The following is a 16,550-nucleotide window of genomic DNA, read 5'->3' on the forward strand; positions in this document are numbered from 1 at the left end:
AAAATATTTTTATCAGAACTCTCATTTACATTGCATTTACAATGGACATGTAAATAACTTAGTCTTGGGTACTGGCTGATAAACAAATCACTTACTGGGAAAAAAATAAAATGAGAGAGTAAGAGAAGCCGGTCGTAAATAATTCGCTAAAGTGTGGTAAGTGAACACGGAACCGGAGAGAAAGGAGGCAGCGCTGGGAAAGGAACACAACCACTCAGACAAAGGGACAGTCCAAAGTGTTTCCAAAGTGAGATGTGCAAAAAAAAAAAAAATAAAAATAAAAATAAGAAGAAATTCACCATGCCAAGAACGGTGACTATTTCTAGAAGCCGATCCCTAACCTTGCCTCCATCTCGGTTGTCAGGGCCTTTAGTGACAAACAAGGGAAAAGCGCTTTAGATTCGAAAACAGTGCAAGTGTCTGGATTTACATTCTCAGCTCCCGCCTGCCCCGGGGGTGGACATTAGGATATGATACAGTTTTTGCTCTTTTGTCTTTTCCGGCTGTGCAACTGTCCTCTGCCCCCCAACGTGGAGGACTTGGGGACGCCGTAGGACCCGTACTTGTGCAGCAGCTCTTCGCTGGTGACGTACCGGAGGCGGGCCGGTTGCGGGATGGGCTCTCCCAGGAAATAGCCCTCGTTGTCGGATTCCGAGGAGGAGGAGCAGGTGGAGCACCAGTCGTACTCGGCGAAGTAGGGCCCCCAGCGTTCCCCGAAGGCATTCTGCAGGGCCAGGTCGGAGACAGTCCGCGGGCACTGGCCGTAGAGTTCCCGGCGGGAGCCCTGCTCCAGGCTCTCCCTGTAGCTCCTCTGGTGCATGAACTGGTCATAGTCCTCGCGGGCTCTCAGCGGCGGCCGCTCTTTCAAGCGGCAGATGGCCTCCCTCTCGCTGGCCAGATGGAGGGCGTTGTCGGAACGAGATCGCCGCGAGCGCCGGGAGCGATGGGGCCGGAAGCGGCGGGCGTCATCCCGCGGGCTTGCCCGCCGGCGCGTGCGTTCGCTCATGGGCTGGATCCGGGCTCCCTCCTGGCCCGGTAGCTTACTGCTCGAGAGGCCGCCGTCCAGGTCGAAGCTCTGGTGCATCCTTCCCCGCGACTGCAAGTCCCTGTACCTGATGGGGGTGGACAGCTGGTGGAGGTTGCTCTCCATGTCCTGGTACTGCTGGGCCGAGAGCAGGCTGCGCACGGACTCCGCGCTCCGGAACTGCATGGAGGAGTTGAGGGTCCCCATGTTGCTCAGTTTCTCTGAGACGTTCATCCCTGAGTCTTTGCTCAGATCCGGCATCGAAAATCGGGAGAGATGCTCCTGGCGCTTGGCGCCACCATCCGCAGAGAGACCTAAGGGAGAAAAGAGCATCGTGTAAGTCAGAGTGCCGAGAACACCTTGGGCTCTCCCAAGGGTCCATCGTCTAAAACTGGAAGCCCTCTTATTTCACCCCCTTAATTTACACGTGAGGAAACTGAGGCACGGTGCGGGTCCCATTTATTCCCATTTTACTCATGAGGAAATGGAGAAGAAATTGATATGGAAATAGGTCTTGATCGATGACACATGTTAAAACCTGAGGAAATGCGTGTCGGCTATGGGGGGGGGGTTGGGGAGGGAAAGGGGAAAGTAAGAACATGAATCATGCAACCATGGAAAATTTTTCTAAAAAAAATTAAAAAAAAAAAAAAACAACTTGAGCAGGGGAGATTCAGTCACTTGCCCATGGAATCTACAACAGTACAAGACAGCATGAAAGGAGGGATTCAAACGCAGTTCTCTGATCTCCAAATCCAGCAGGATTTCCACCACTCCACCCTGCCTCTCATGACCCAGAAGCTTGAAGACTTGCTCACTCATCAGCTCAGAGCTCCTCCATCCCAAACAGTGGGTGGTAGATCCCCCAGGATGGAACTCACTCCTTAGATGTAGATCAGACCCTCTAGGAAGCCACATTTATTCTTTCAGGTCATTTAACCATTTAGCAAATGACTTTCCCTGTATGGGGGCTAAATGGTGTCCTGAAAGAGACTCCCCCAGCCCCACCAGGGGCATTTTCTCCTCCTGTAAAGCTTTCTTTCCCTAAGTGGTCTGTTTTCTACTGGCATACCACTCACGAAGCCTGGACCCCCACAGAACACAGTTGGCCTGCTCTATCATTCATTCCGAGGGCCACTTTGACTCTGGTTCCCCAGAAGGAAATGGATGACATCCTTATTTTCCAATTCCTTTCTGTGGAAAGCAAATGGTTAGCCTGGCACCAAGGGAGAAGATGGGGAACAAGACAGGCAGCATCATTAAGGCCTCTTTCAATAAAACACAATCTTCTGCTCACCCTCGACTGAGCTTCTACTCGAAATAGGTCCATCTTGGCACGCAACTCCCCAAGTAAAGTAGATTCGTCAAGTGATTTAGGCTGCAAGTTAGTGTAAACCCCTTACTTTACTGATAAAGAAATGAAGAAATAAGCCTCCCAAGTTTATGTTGGTAGTTAATAGTAGAACCAGGGATTGTATCCAGAGGCAGAAGTCCTGGGTTCAAAATCTGATTCAGTCTCTTACAGTTTCCTAAGCTGCAAAACGAGGAGGTTGGACTGAATGCCCTTAACTGCCCCTTTCCAGGTCTAAATCTGAGATTTTATGACTCCAGGTTGAGCACACTTTCCACAGCACCAAACTGTATTCTGCCCTAACCACAATACCCAGATGACACCACCCAACCCAGTCCAATCCTTTTTCAAAATACTAGGATTTTTATACATGACAAGTGGGGTGCTGTCTATCAGAGATAAGCAGCCAGAGAGAAGGTAAAGTTGGAAGAAACAAAGCCCCCAAGTTGATTTGCAACAGTCTAATCATTTCCAGAGCCTGCCCCAATGTGGAGACTCAGATGGAAGGTTATAATGTATGATGATGAATGAGCAGCAGGAGTGGGTGAACTCTTGGAGGGGAAAAAAAAAAGAATTAAAATCTCCAAAATCACATTTAGCAAGGAAAGTTATCCAGGCAGGCCCCAGTATTGCAGATGGTATTCATTTATCTTCGGAGGGCTTTTTACCTGAGTCCTCTAATAGAATTAGAGCCTGCATAAATAACCCGTCCAAATATCATAAATTCCTAAACATGCTGTCTTCGTGACCCATTGTCTCTGACCCCCAAAGTGAAGCATGAACGGGGCAGTAAATATGTACCGAGACACAGGGGTCAGTCTGGTGCTGGGAAAAGGCAGTGGTCTCCCCTATGTCATTAGGGACATGTCCTCCCTCTTTCTCTTTGCCAATACATTGTAAGAGAGACCTCGGTACATCCTTGATCATCCCCAAAAAAGGAAATCTGCTGTAGGGAAATCAGAGGTGCCATGGCAATACTGGCCTCCTGCACTGCTCTCTGAAACTCCAACGTCTATCATCAATTATTCTCAACAGTAAACAAGATGAATGTGTGTGTGTGTGTGTGTGTGTGTGTGTGTGTGTGTGTGTGTGTTGGGGGTGCAGAGAGGCAGGGGGAACATATGAGGATGTGGTTGAAAGGTTGAACGACTCATGAACAACTTCACAGATTCAGATCCTTCTCTTATGTAATTCTTATCAGAGTTGGGCATAAAAAACTGAGGGGAGAATATGGCTGCTGGATTCTAAGAACCCTTATGTTTATGGAAAATCCCATGGCTATGGCTAGGTTCAGTATTATCCAAATCCTCCCCCAACCCTTAAAAAATTGAAAAAAAGAAAGCAATCACCTTCTTGATTCCTAGCAATTTGGAGACAGAAGATCACCAATCATAATTCAAACAAACTGAGTCTCCCAACTTAAAGGAACAAAAATAACCAGCATCACACCTGCCAATCTTGTTGTGTCTTCCTATTCATTATACATCCCACCATCTGGGATTGCTCCAATTTGAAAGTGTGAGGGCTCATAATTAGCCCCCAAATATGCAACATCACAAAACTGTTTGAGCCTCTTATTAATCAGAGACACAAAAAGACTGAAGATGAGCAACTTGCATGATTCCAAGATGGCGGGAGCATGGCACACATCAACCAATGTGAAACGTTCCATCGGCAGTGCCAGGCTAAATCAAACTGAGCTTATGTTCATTACACTTATCCCCAAACTTGATGCAAAGGATCAAACATATTCCCCAATCAAGTTCACCAGATAATTACTCACAGCTGCACTCCGCTATACCCTCAGGATCATGGACTTAAAAAAAAACAACAACAACAACCCAAAACTTTTTATTGATCTCTCGGGATCCACAGAAGCCATCCAGTCCAACTCTCTCAACTGACAGATGAAGAAATGGGTTAAGTGACTTGACCCTAAGGCCATACAGGTAATAAATATCAGAGGTGAGATGGGAGCCCTGATTTTCTTTACATTACCCACATTTCTCCATATGTCCCCATTTTCCTTGCTATATCTATTTTCCACAATAGCTGTGCCTTATAACTTAGAATAAAAAAATTATATGGACTGATTAAATCATAAACCATTTTATAATTAACTATATAATAGGATGACAGAGTGGCTAGAGGGCTGCCTTTGGAATCAGGAAGAAGTGAGTTCAAGTTCCGCCTCTGAAACAGATAAGTGATGTGTCTATTTTCAAGTCATTTAACCTTTAGTCTATGTACTACATCACTCTCTAAGACTGAGTTTCAGTATTTTTTTTAAACCCTCATCAGCTGTCTTAGAATTGATACTGGTTCTCAATCCACTCAGCCATCCAGCTGTCCCTCAAGAATACATTTTTTAAAAAAGCTCTAACTTGGGAGCAGTTCAGTGGATTGAGTCAGGCCTGGAGATGTGAGGTTCTGAGTTCCAATCTGACCTCAGACACTTTCTAGCTGTGGGACCCTGGACAAGTCACTTAACCCTTGTTGCCTAGCCCTTACCGCTCTTCTGACTTGGAACCAATGCCCAGGATTAATTCTAAGACAGCAAGGAAAGGTTAAAAAAAAGTATTCTCAGATCTTGCCAGGAATACAGGTCAATCTTTTTTTTTTTTTTTTAAACCCTTAACTTCTGTGTATTGGCTCCTAGGTGGAAGAGTGGTAAGGGTGGGCAATGGGGGTCAAGTGACTTGCCCAGGGTCACACAGCTGGGAAGTGTCTGAGGCCAGATTTGAACCCAGGACCTCCCATCTCTAGGCCTGGCTCTCAATCCACTGAGCTACTCAGCTGCCCCCCTCAGGTCAATCTTACTGACCTTTTTGATCCATGTCTTTGGTATAAAGAGTTTTCAAGCCAAGATTATCTTACATGGACAAAATAGTCCATTGCTAAGACAGTCTCCAAAACATCACTCAAGTCACCTCCACTTGCATGAATATTAGCATTGTTGCTTCCAAAGGCATGTGGCCTAAAACCAGGGTTCAAAGGAAGATTCTGTTCTCTAGCTAAGAAACTAACATTATTTTTACCCAACATGCTCAGAGATTTTGGCTTGAGCAACAACAAGGAAACTGTAAAACATGATGGTCTTTTTTCTTTCTTTCTCAGAATGGAACGCTGTTTGTCCATTGGTCTTTTTCCTCCTTTTTTTCTCTTCAAATAATATGGAGTTTGTGAAAGGGGCTGGTTCAACAGTCCCAGCATGAAAGGCTTCTGCTTATCTTTACCATAAAGGTCAGTGTGGCCAGTGGTAACCCCAATGTCCATGCTCTTCTCCATTATAGAATAAGTAAGTCTCAAATCCTTCCTTTGGCCTATGTGCTTAAACTTGTCAACACAAAGGGATTTGGAGACTGCATTTCTGAGATGCTGCTGCTGCTTTGGACCTGACAACATCTCTCCCCTGTGAGCTGGACTTCAAGCCCTTTCCACAGGGCATCCCACAAAGATCAGGGAAAAGAACAGAGGAAAATAATGAAAATCTTCTTTAGAAACAAACTGGACCATGTTCCAGTGAAGAAAAATCTAGCTATAGTTGACAAATATCTCATTTTCCCTAGAAAAGCAAGAAGATGGGCTTAATTCTTGGAGAACAGAAAGGCGACTTTAATTTGGAGGTCGTCATTTTATATGCATTGACATTTCATAGAGGAAATATGGATTAGTGGATAAAGAGTTGCTCTGAAAGCCAAAAAATCTTGGGATCAAGTCCTGCCTTTGACACATATAGGCTGTGTGTCCCTGGGAAAGTCACTTAACATTTTAGTGTCTTAGGCTACTCTCTAAGACAATAAGTTGTCATCCTGCAATGATAAAAAGGAATTTCCTCACCTTAGAGATACCAATGAAATCATAGGTCCAGTTCCTAAGTTATTTCTTACATTTCTTATTTATCTAACTTCTCCTGTACCCTGACACCTAATAGGTGGTGTTTGTACTTAATGAAATATAAATGTCAACTTGTATATCAACTCATATTCATAGCTACTCCCCCTGCCTGTGCAAATATTTACACTGAATCTGAGTTGAAGGGGACAGCGATGACCATTGATGACAATCTACCATATCATTTACAAGTATCCTGAGGCACCCAGCTGCATTTCTAGATTATAATCCTTAGGAAATATGGTCTTACATAGAATCTGAATCCATCTCCTTGCAACTTCCTGTCAATTCTTCCACTTCTGACCTTTTGACTCAAGAAGACCTCTCTTTCATGCCTCTTTTACAATGACAGTCATTTAGAAAGAAGAAAACAGGGCCTTCTTCTCTAAGATACACACCCCCAGTTCCTTCAACTAATCATTAGATGGCACAGTTCTAAGTCCTCTCACCATCATGGTCATCTTCTTCCCCCTTGTCAATAGCCTTCCTAAAATACGGCATCCAGAATCAAAACCAGAACTCTAGATGTGGCTTGACAAGGGCAGAGCACAATCCTCTTGTTCTGTTCCCTTGTTATGCCTCCCTTCATATAGTCAAGGATAAGGCTAGCATTTTCCCCCCTTTCTTCCTTTTTCCTCCCACATCAATTCACTGATTCATACTGATCCTGGATTGTAGTCTCCAGAGACCCCTGATTCTTTTTCACATAAACTGTTACCTAGTCATGCCTGCCCCCAACACATATCTGTAAGGCTGATTTTTGGAATCTTGGTGTAGAACTTTAGAGTTGTCTCTGTTAACAATCCTCTTAATAATTTCTGGCCCATTGAGATCTTCATGCATCATGTCTACCATCCAGCAAATCAGTTCATCTGTCTTGCTTTCTGACATTTTCTAATTTGACAAACACACATATCTTCTTTGACTCTGTTCAGATCATGGGTAGAAATATTACACAGGAAAGGGACAGGAGCAGAAGTCAAGAGTCTTGGTCAGGTTGCTTTCAAGATGAAATGGACCCATTAATGGTTATTCTTTGGTTATTCATCTAGTTCTACACCATCCAACTAAACTATCCTCTAGGCCATATCTCTTCCATCTTGCTCAGAAGAAAAGCTGAGAGGCTTTGTAGAATGCTCATGTCAAATCTCAGCATATCTACAACATTCCTCTGATCTCTTAAGTTGGTTACCCTGATGAAGAAGGAAATGGAGATAATTCAACATGACCAGTTTTGATAAAGGCATATTGGCTTTTGGTCAGTACCATGTCCCTTTCTAAATAAAAGTTCAGAAGGCATCCTTGCCCTTAATGTGGTTTTGAATTTTGTAAGGAATAGAAATCAAACTAACTGGTCCATGGTTTGAAGTCTTTAACCTTTTCCTAGACAGTGTCCCTTCTTTGGTCCTGAGATATCTCTTTCATTTCCTGATGGTGTTCAGGTCATCACACTTGCTAGGTTTTTTTTCCCCCAATATGCCAAGATGTAGTTAGCTCTGGCTGTTATAATTTGAAGGTATCTAGCTTCTTTCTTACTACCTCCTCACTTCCCCTCTTCAGTTTAAGGCCCTATTTGCCATATTTCTTTTATTCTTCCCCCCTCTCCAAATCACTCTCCTCAGGAGAGAAAATAGAAGCAAGATAACAGTTGAGTAAATTATCCTTTTCATCATCAATATTTTCATTCCTCCCAAACAACATTTCTATCCTTTTTTCTTCTTCCTCCTTGTATCCCTATCAAAGCTTTAAAAAAGTCCTTTTTATTGTCTGTAGCATTTAATGAATCCCTTTCTATATACGAGGCACTTTGGGAAGGGCTGGACATACAAAGAAACAGCTTTCCCAGACCTCAAGGAGATTTTGTGATCTAATGGAAGATGGACACAAACTGTTTTTCAGAGCTATGATGGGTTTATATTCATCATTCAAGCCATTGGCCTTGGTTTCATCTTTTATATACGTCTCTTTAAAGTATGAATTCATACTGATTAAGTGCCTTACTTTGTTACCCTCATTTTACACATTTTTTGACTAACATTATTTCGTTGTGGTAGAGATGAAATCAAATATGGACTCTCAAGCCAAATCAGAGAAGTGGGTCCTTAAAGTCATGTGATAATGTCTTTTACAATAAAACTGACCAGCTCTTTGCCCCAGAGGATCAAAAGCTAATTACAAAGTGCAGATGCTTTTGGCCAAATGCCTTTCCCCAATGAGTCAACCGATCTCATCCTGATAGGAAGGCACATCAGTCCAAGTGGTAACAGCTGGAGAAAGAGGACAAGCTAAGGAGTTCTTTACCATTGCATGTTTTTTAGCAAGAAGATTTGGGGTATTTCAAATGCCATGCTTGTGTGTGTGTGTGTGTGTGTGTGTGTGTGTGTGTGTGTGTGTGTGTGCAAGGTGCCACATTGTGAATCATTTCTGGGATGGTCACTGGTAGATGAGATAGGGAAGCCTGAAAAGACCATAAGCCCTAGTGGTCACTGATGGTGCGAGTCTAAGAAGCACAGAAGATCAAAGGAATCCCCATTGCAAATACTTGAAGACTTTCAAGGTGGGTGAACCCACCTCCTCCCAAGACCTCTCTTTCCACTTTGGGACAGCTCTAACCATTAGGAAATATTATTCCCTGATATTTCTCTCCTTATAACTTTCACTCACTGTTTTCTGTTCTGCACTCTGAGGCCAGATAGAAGTCTCATACTTCTTCTACTTCTTCAAATATGGGACTTGGGATTTCTTTGGTATTAGGACTCTGGGTGAAGAACCTCCATTTGCCATTGCGGGATGGCACCCTCTTGGGAGCCTAAAATTATAGAGGCTAAGGCAGTGGTCCCAAACTCAAACAGAATCAAATCTCTGTTAGAAAACAAATTAACATGATCTAAATTGCATTATATTTTATTAATTTTGTTAAACACTTCTTAATTACATTTGCCCAGAAGGTTTGCTGGCACAAGTTTGATATCTCTGGCCAATGGCACTGAGATGTTAAGTGATTGGCCAAGAGACATGCAGACAACATGGGTCAGAGATAGGGCTGGAACTTGGGTCTTCCTGACTCCAAGGGCAGCTCCCTATCCATCACACCATGTAGCTTCTCCCAAGGAAGAATTTTAAAGCTAAAACAATATTTGAAATAGAAGTCAACTGGGAATGTTTGGGATAGATATGCCCCCTGAATCTTAGCCCAGTGCCAGGCACATAGTGGTTGCTTAATAAGCACTTCCTGAATGGTCAATTGCAACTAATGAGCAGATCAATTATATCTGTTCAATACACAAGCTGGAGAAAGTGCTGGCGCTATCGATGTCCAAGCAATGCCAGGGTTGAGGTTTGTCTTAGGTGCTAACTTAGCAATCATTCTACAAGAACACTGGTCAAAAACTTGGCAAAGGGCCACAAGATGGGCAATCTTTCTGTGAAATGATCAATGATATGATCAAAGTCTACTCTGGAAAGACCTGGAAAATGAGACAATGGTTTTCTGTGACCTGAACCTCAACATATCTCAGGTAGGAGGTGAACTAGATAGCTTGGAGTCAAGAAGACTGGACTTCAAATCCAACCTCAGACACTTATTAAGCGTGTGACCTTGGGCAAGCCACGTAACTTCTATTTCCTTTGGCTTCCTCATCTGTAAAATGAGGCTAGCACCCATCTCCTAGGACTGTTATGAGGATCAAACAAGATAATAATTGTAAAGCACAGTGCCTGGCACATAGTAAGCACTATGTAAATGTTAGCTATTATTTTTTATTATTCGTGGTAGGTCCTTGGGCAAATTATCCTCTTAGCCTCATTTTCTTCATTTGTAAAATGGAGATAATAATAGCACTCACCTCTAATAGTTGTGGTGAGGATCAAATGAGATAATGCACGTGAAGTACAACACAAACTTAAAAGTCGTTATGTAAATGTTAACTGGGATGACTACTACTAGAAGTTTGCCATTCTGCAATGGATAAATTGGGGCAGTTTTCAGAAAAAGAAATCAAAGCTATTGGTAGTCACAAGAAACAAGTGCTCTAAATCACTTGTGATTAGAGAAATGCAAATTAAAACAACTTTGAGATACCATCTCACACCTAAGATTGGCTAACACGAGAGAAAAGGAAAATGACAAATGCTGGAGGAGAGATGGGAAGATTGAGACGCTAATGCATTGTTGGTGAAGCTGTCAACTGATCCAGCAATTTGGAATTATGTCCAAAGGGCTATAAAACTGTACATACCCTTTCCCCCAGCAATACTACTTCTAGGTCTGTACCTTAAAGAGATCAAAGAAAAGGAGAAAAGATCTATTTGTACAAAAATATTTATAGCAGCTCTTTTTGTGGTGACAAAGAACTAGAAATCAAGTGAGTTTGTTATATGATCATGACAGAATTCTGCTGTGCTTAAGAAATGACAAGCAGGAGGGTTTCAGAAAAACTTGGGGAAGACTTCTGCAAACTGATACAAAATGAAGTGAGCAGATCCAGGGGTACAGTGTACACAGGAACAGCAATATTCTAATGATGATAAACTGGGAAAGTCTTAGATACTCTGATCAAAATAATGATCCAAGGTAATTCCAAACCTATGATTAAAAAATGCCATCCATCGCCAAAGAAAGAACTGATAAACTGAGCCCAAATTAAAGCATATTTAAAAAAAAACCTTTATCTTCTCTCTTAGAATTGATACTAAGTACCAGTTCTAAGGCAGAAATGTGGTTATTATGGTAAGAGGTAGGCAATGGAGGTTAAGTGACTTGCCCAGGGTCACACAGAGGCCACATTGGAACTCAGAACCTCCCATCTCTAGGCTTGGCTCTCTATCCACTCACTAAGGTGCCCTTGAAGCAGACTTTAAAATTTTTTCTTTATTTTTCTTGGGGGGGGGGTTGTGCGCTTTTTTTTGCACATAATATGGAAATATGTTTTGCATGACTTCACATGCATAATCAATATATTACTTGCATTTTCAAGAGAAGAAGCATAGGAGGAATGGAGAGAATTTGGTACTCACAATTTCAAAATAATGAATGTTAATATTTTTTACAAGTCATTGGGAAATAATTCATGAAATTAAAAATATATTTAAAAAATTCTATTCCTTGGAGCTGTTGGAAGCCCTGGCTCTGGATGTGTAGGCTCCTTTCCTTCCTTTCTCTGGCCTCACTGACTTGGCAAGTGTCTGCCAAGAGACCAGCCGGCCATGAGCCTGGCCACACACCTGCCATCTGCCCTTGTTGCCCTAAAGCATCCAGACTTGAAACAATTTCTGTTTTGTCTGCCCTCCATTGGGTGAAGACCATGGACCAAACCCAGGAGAAAGGAAGGGTGTTTGCCCTGGTCCTGTGAGCCTTTGCTGTTATGCAGAAGGCAACCAAAATAATAAAGAAGCCCTTTTTAAGTCAGCTTTTCTAGAAATGCTTATGATTGATTCGGATTTCCAGAACAATTTAATGGCATTCACTCAGGAAATGTGCCTCTGACCTCGAGGAGTTGGGAAGGGACGCATGTGGCAGTCGTGAAACTCTATTCCTTTTTTGCAACGTATATACTATACTATGTACTCACATTGGTGATGGGAGAGAACACCGCCAGTCAATGGGTCCAAAATTGGAAAAAGAAAACAATTGCTTGTCTATAGTCCATTCCTCAACCAGCTAGTCATACTGGTGCTTACTCTTTAAAAAAATCAACTAGCTAGTTATCAGGACAAAGAAAGGATCGCAAAATGCAAGAAGTCAGTCAACAAACATTTATTAAGCATCGACTATGTGTCAGACATTGTGTAAAGCCTTGGGGATACACGCAAAGGCAAAAGACAGTCCCTGGTCGTATGGAACTCACAGTCTAATGGGGGAGACGACATGCAAACACTTTGTACGAAGAAGCTATAGATGGGATAAATTGGAGATTATCAAGAGAAGGAAGGCACTGGAGTGAAGAGAGACCAAGAAAGGCTTCCTGAGGAGCGTGGAACTTGTAGCAGAGCCTTGTGAGCTCCCAGAGAGCAGGGGCTGTCTTGTACTTTTCTTTTCATTCTAGCCTTAGCCCTGGTACCCAGGAGGCAATTAATAAATGTTTATCGACTGACTGACTAACTTGAAGAAAGCCAAGAGATGGAAATAAGGAGGGAAGGCATTCTAGGTATGGAGGATAGTCCCTGCAAATGCCAGATTGGGAGATGGAGAGTCTTGGGCCCCAAAGAACCAGGAGATCAATGTCTCTGGGTCGCAGATACATGGTGGGAAGGATCCTATCTATAACACACCCAACAAGCTCCCATCTAGTCCTTGCCTGCAGACTTTCAACAAAAGGGGATCCCCCTAATGCATGAAGTATCCCAAGTTCCACTGCTGGAACAGCTCCCATAGTGAGAATATTTTTCCTTCCCTGGAGCCTAAGGCTTCTTCCTGGCAGCTTTTACCCACTGCTCCCCGTCCTGCCCCTTAGAGCCAAGCTGAACAAGTCCAGTCCCTCTACCACATACCAGTGCCTCAAACCCTCGAGGACGGCTGCCACAGCCCTCCACGGCTTCTTGTCTTCAGCTAATTATCCCCAGTCCTGCTGATGGCTCTTTACGGCGTATGAATTCAAGGCTCTTCACCCTCATTCGCAGTGACTGGTGATGCCCTTTGAATGAAGCAACGGCACCTCTGAACCCTCTGTGAATTTCAAACAATCCCATCACGAGGATAAATGGTGCTGCTGTAAGATGAACAAAACACTTTCCTCGTCACAGCTTTTGGAGTTAGGCAGTAGAAGTATTGATGAGGATGATGACACCCATTGCACGGAGGAGGAAGGTAAAGCCCTTAAGGATACACTGACCTACCTGAGGTCACAAAACTAGCCAGTGTCGGCCCTGGAAATGGGACTTCAGCTCAGTGCTCATCCCAAAGGAACCAGCTGCCTCTCTCATCCTGGAAAGTTATCCCTGCCCAGTTCATTCATAAAGCTTTCCATTGCCTTTTTTTTAAAACCCTTACCCTTCCATCTTAGAATCAATACTATGTTCTAAGGCAGTAGAGCAGTAAAGGCTAGGCAAAAGGGATTGTGCCACGGTAGGAAGTGTCTGAGACCAGATTTGAACCCAAGACCTTCTGTTTCTAAACCTGGGTCTCCATCCACTAAGCCACCTAAATGTCTACTCATTGGCAGGCAAGATAGTTATCAGTCTCTCCATGACCGTGGCCAAGTCACTTATCCTTGCAGAATCTCAGATAACTCTCTAAGACAAAGATGCAGGGAAGGCAGGTTCTGACTTCCATTGATGGACAGAATTTCCATATACCAATGAAATCGTAAGTTCAATGTTTTAAAAAGTAGGATGGTTATGGCCTTTACCTTCATTTTTCTCAGGAGAAAGAGGAAGAGGAGGAGAGTGGGAGAGATGAGGTGTGGGCTCACCTGAACCAGATGACCTCAGAGGGTTGCCTTCCAGTTGGGACTCTGGAAGAGCTCCAAGAACTGAGCTGAGTTCTAAAAGCATCGGAGGACTGAGTCAACCACTCCATCTAGTCCCAGGTTCAGAGCAGGAAAGGACTTTCAGGGTCATCTAGCAATCTAGGCCAACCCAGGAGCCTCACACAGTGGGTGATGCTATTTCCTCACGGTCACACAGCTGACTGGAGACGGAGCCAAGACGAGAAACCAGACTCCCTAATTGTAGTGCCGCGCCCTTTCTAGTCTTCCCCTTTGAAAATAGAACATTTCATCCCTTCTCCCTTTCACCACCACACAGCCCTGAAAGACACTCATCCCAGAACCTCAGCCTTAAATGGTGGCAGTGGCTTTGGCATCAGAGGTTGTGCAGGGAGGGTGGGCACAACACTGGCCTCCTCTGCTTCTCAGGTCTCCTGTCAACAAAACGAACTATGTGCTTGGCCAACCCTGAAGGTCCAGAAGGAAAATCAGTCAAGTGAAGCCGATTTAAGGGAGCTTGGAAGGATGGAGAACTCTAGAAAAAAAGATCTTTCACCCTTGACAGTCACGTCAACAACACACATTTATTAAGTGCTTACTATGTGCCAAGCACTGTGCTAATGACTGAATATACAAAGATAAAAATGAAATAATTCCTGCATTTGAGAACCTCATATTCTCCCAAGAGAGATCCCATATAAAGAGAATTAGAGGAGGAAACATTCAAAGATGGAGGAGACATTCTAGGTCAGTGGTTCTCAAACTTTCTAGCGTCAGGACTGCATTACACTTAAAAAAATGATTGAGACCCCTATTCCCCATCATGAGCTTTTGTGGGTTTCTATTCATCAGTATTTACTATGTTGGAAATTAAAATTATGAAAATAATTTTGATTTCATAGATACTCTGAAAGGATCTCAGGGATCCTGAGGGGCCCTCAGACCACCCTTTTAGAACTGTTGTTCTAGGTCATACCATCTAACCATTTTTTTTTACAGATGAGGAAACTGAGGCCTTGAGAAATTAAATGACTTGCCCAAGGTCACACAGCTAGTAGAAAGAGCCAGGATTCAAAAACAAGCTCTCTGACTAAATCTAGCCTTCTTTCCACCGCCTCCCAACGCAAAGGGCTAACAGAGGTCACACAGACATAAACACAAAATAAGGACAAAGTTGCTTTGCAAGAAAGGGCACTAGCGGTTGGGGGGTAGGAGGCAGGCAGAGATCAGAAAAGGTTTCTCCTATAAGAGGGTCCTTGGACCTGGGTGGGTGCTCCCCCCTTCCCCATTCCTGGTCTCTGATTCTCAAGCTTGTCTATGCTTGCCCACTCGTCTCTTAGGGCTTCGTTCCTTGGCAGGGCTGATTTTTCACATGAGAACAGTGGGTTATGGCTTGTAAAATATTAGCTGTGGAATGCAGAAGACCTCCTTGACCCCCAAACTATTCTATCCCCCAAATCCTCACTTCAGTTATCCTTGTGGTTTAAAGTACTCAAAGACCTTAGTTTGGATTCATAAATAAGTTAGCTAAGCAGGATTGCCCATCTTCAGCCTTGATCATCCAGGACCACAGAAGCATCAATTTATTAGATTGCTATCAGAGAACAGAGTGGGAGGTTGGGAGGAGAAGAGGGACAGACAGAAAGGCCCCCAGGGCAGGACAGTCTGAATGAGATAAGCACATTGCCCAGTGCTGAAGTGTAGACTGGAGGAATGTGCCATAGTCAAGGGCAAGAAGGAGGGATAAATCCAGCCGGATGGGGAAGAGGGTGAGCCAAAAGCAAGAGAGTATTTGATCTCTCACATGGCTCCCTTTCATACACCGTCCAAGTTCCACCAAACTGGCTTTCGTATAGTCATCCTATGTGGTAGTCCATGTTCCCTCTCCACCTCTCACCACTGGGTCTCCCCCAGGCCTAGAATGGATGCCTTCATCTTCACCTCTTAGATTTCTATTTTCTTTCAGCACATCTTCTAAAGCAGATGTGTTAAACCCAGGGGAAGGGCAAGCAGCCCACTGGAGAACCAGAGATTCAAGTGTAATTGGGAAAAGTTTAATGAAATAAAATATTACAATTCAACCTAATGTTAATTTATCATTTTCCAAGTCAAGATGTGACTTGCTCAGATCCATTAATATTCAAGTTTGACTGGCTACAGGAAGTCTTTCCTGATCCCATCGGCTGCTGCCGCCTTCCCTCGCCCAGTGACCCCGTGACTCCCTGCGCACGCACAACCACTATATATATATGATATATAGGCGTAGAGAGAGTCAATATACCTATTTGCTATAACTTTATATATTTTATATATCTATATGGGATATATTATGTATGCCTGCATTTATTCTCTTTACCTATACACTATATGCCTTTATAGAGTCTATAAATCTATATATCACACATATCTACATAGTCTACATACTCTTATACTACATATTTATATCCTCTACATACCTATATAGTATATATTACATATATCATTTATTCTAGATGCCTAAGGTCTTTAGATTCTATATACCCATATACCATGTCTTTATATATTCTACATGCCTAAAGACTATATACATTTATATAGTCTATATACCTACATACTACATATCTATATATTCTATATACTCTTATACTACATATTTATATATTTGATATACCTATGTACTATATATCTTTATATATCCTATATACCTATATATTTCATATATGCATATTATATACTCTATTACTATATATGCACCTATATTTATTTTATACCTATATATCTATATCTATATCTATACCCAATAGATAAATATCTACATATCTATACATATACATTTCTCCCTCCCTCCCTCTCATTTTCTCTCTCTCCCTCTCTCTTC

General features: G+C 42.9%; 1 protein-coding gene across 1 annotated transcript in view; it reads right to left on the reverse strand.

Moving 5' to 3' along the window:
• Positions 1–463: 463 nt before the first annotated feature.
• Positions 464–16,550, reverse strand: part of PRICKLE2 (prickle planar cell polarity protein 2) — a 368,992-nt gene continuing 352,905 nt past the window's right edge. The window contains exon 9 of the mRNA XM_044660390.1: positions 464–1,338. Coding sequence (XP_044516325.1) covers positions 464–1,338 — 875 coding nt within the window. The remainder of the gene's footprint in view (positions 1,339–16,550) is intronic.

Source organism: Gracilinanus agilis, chromosome 1, assembly GCF_016433145.1.
Source record: "Gracilinanus agilis isolate LMUSP501 chromosome 1, AgileGrace, whole genome shotgun sequence".
NCBI classification, from domain to species: domain Eukaryota; kingdom Metazoa; phylum Chordata; class Mammalia; order Didelphimorphia; family Didelphidae; genus Gracilinanus; species Gracilinanus agilis.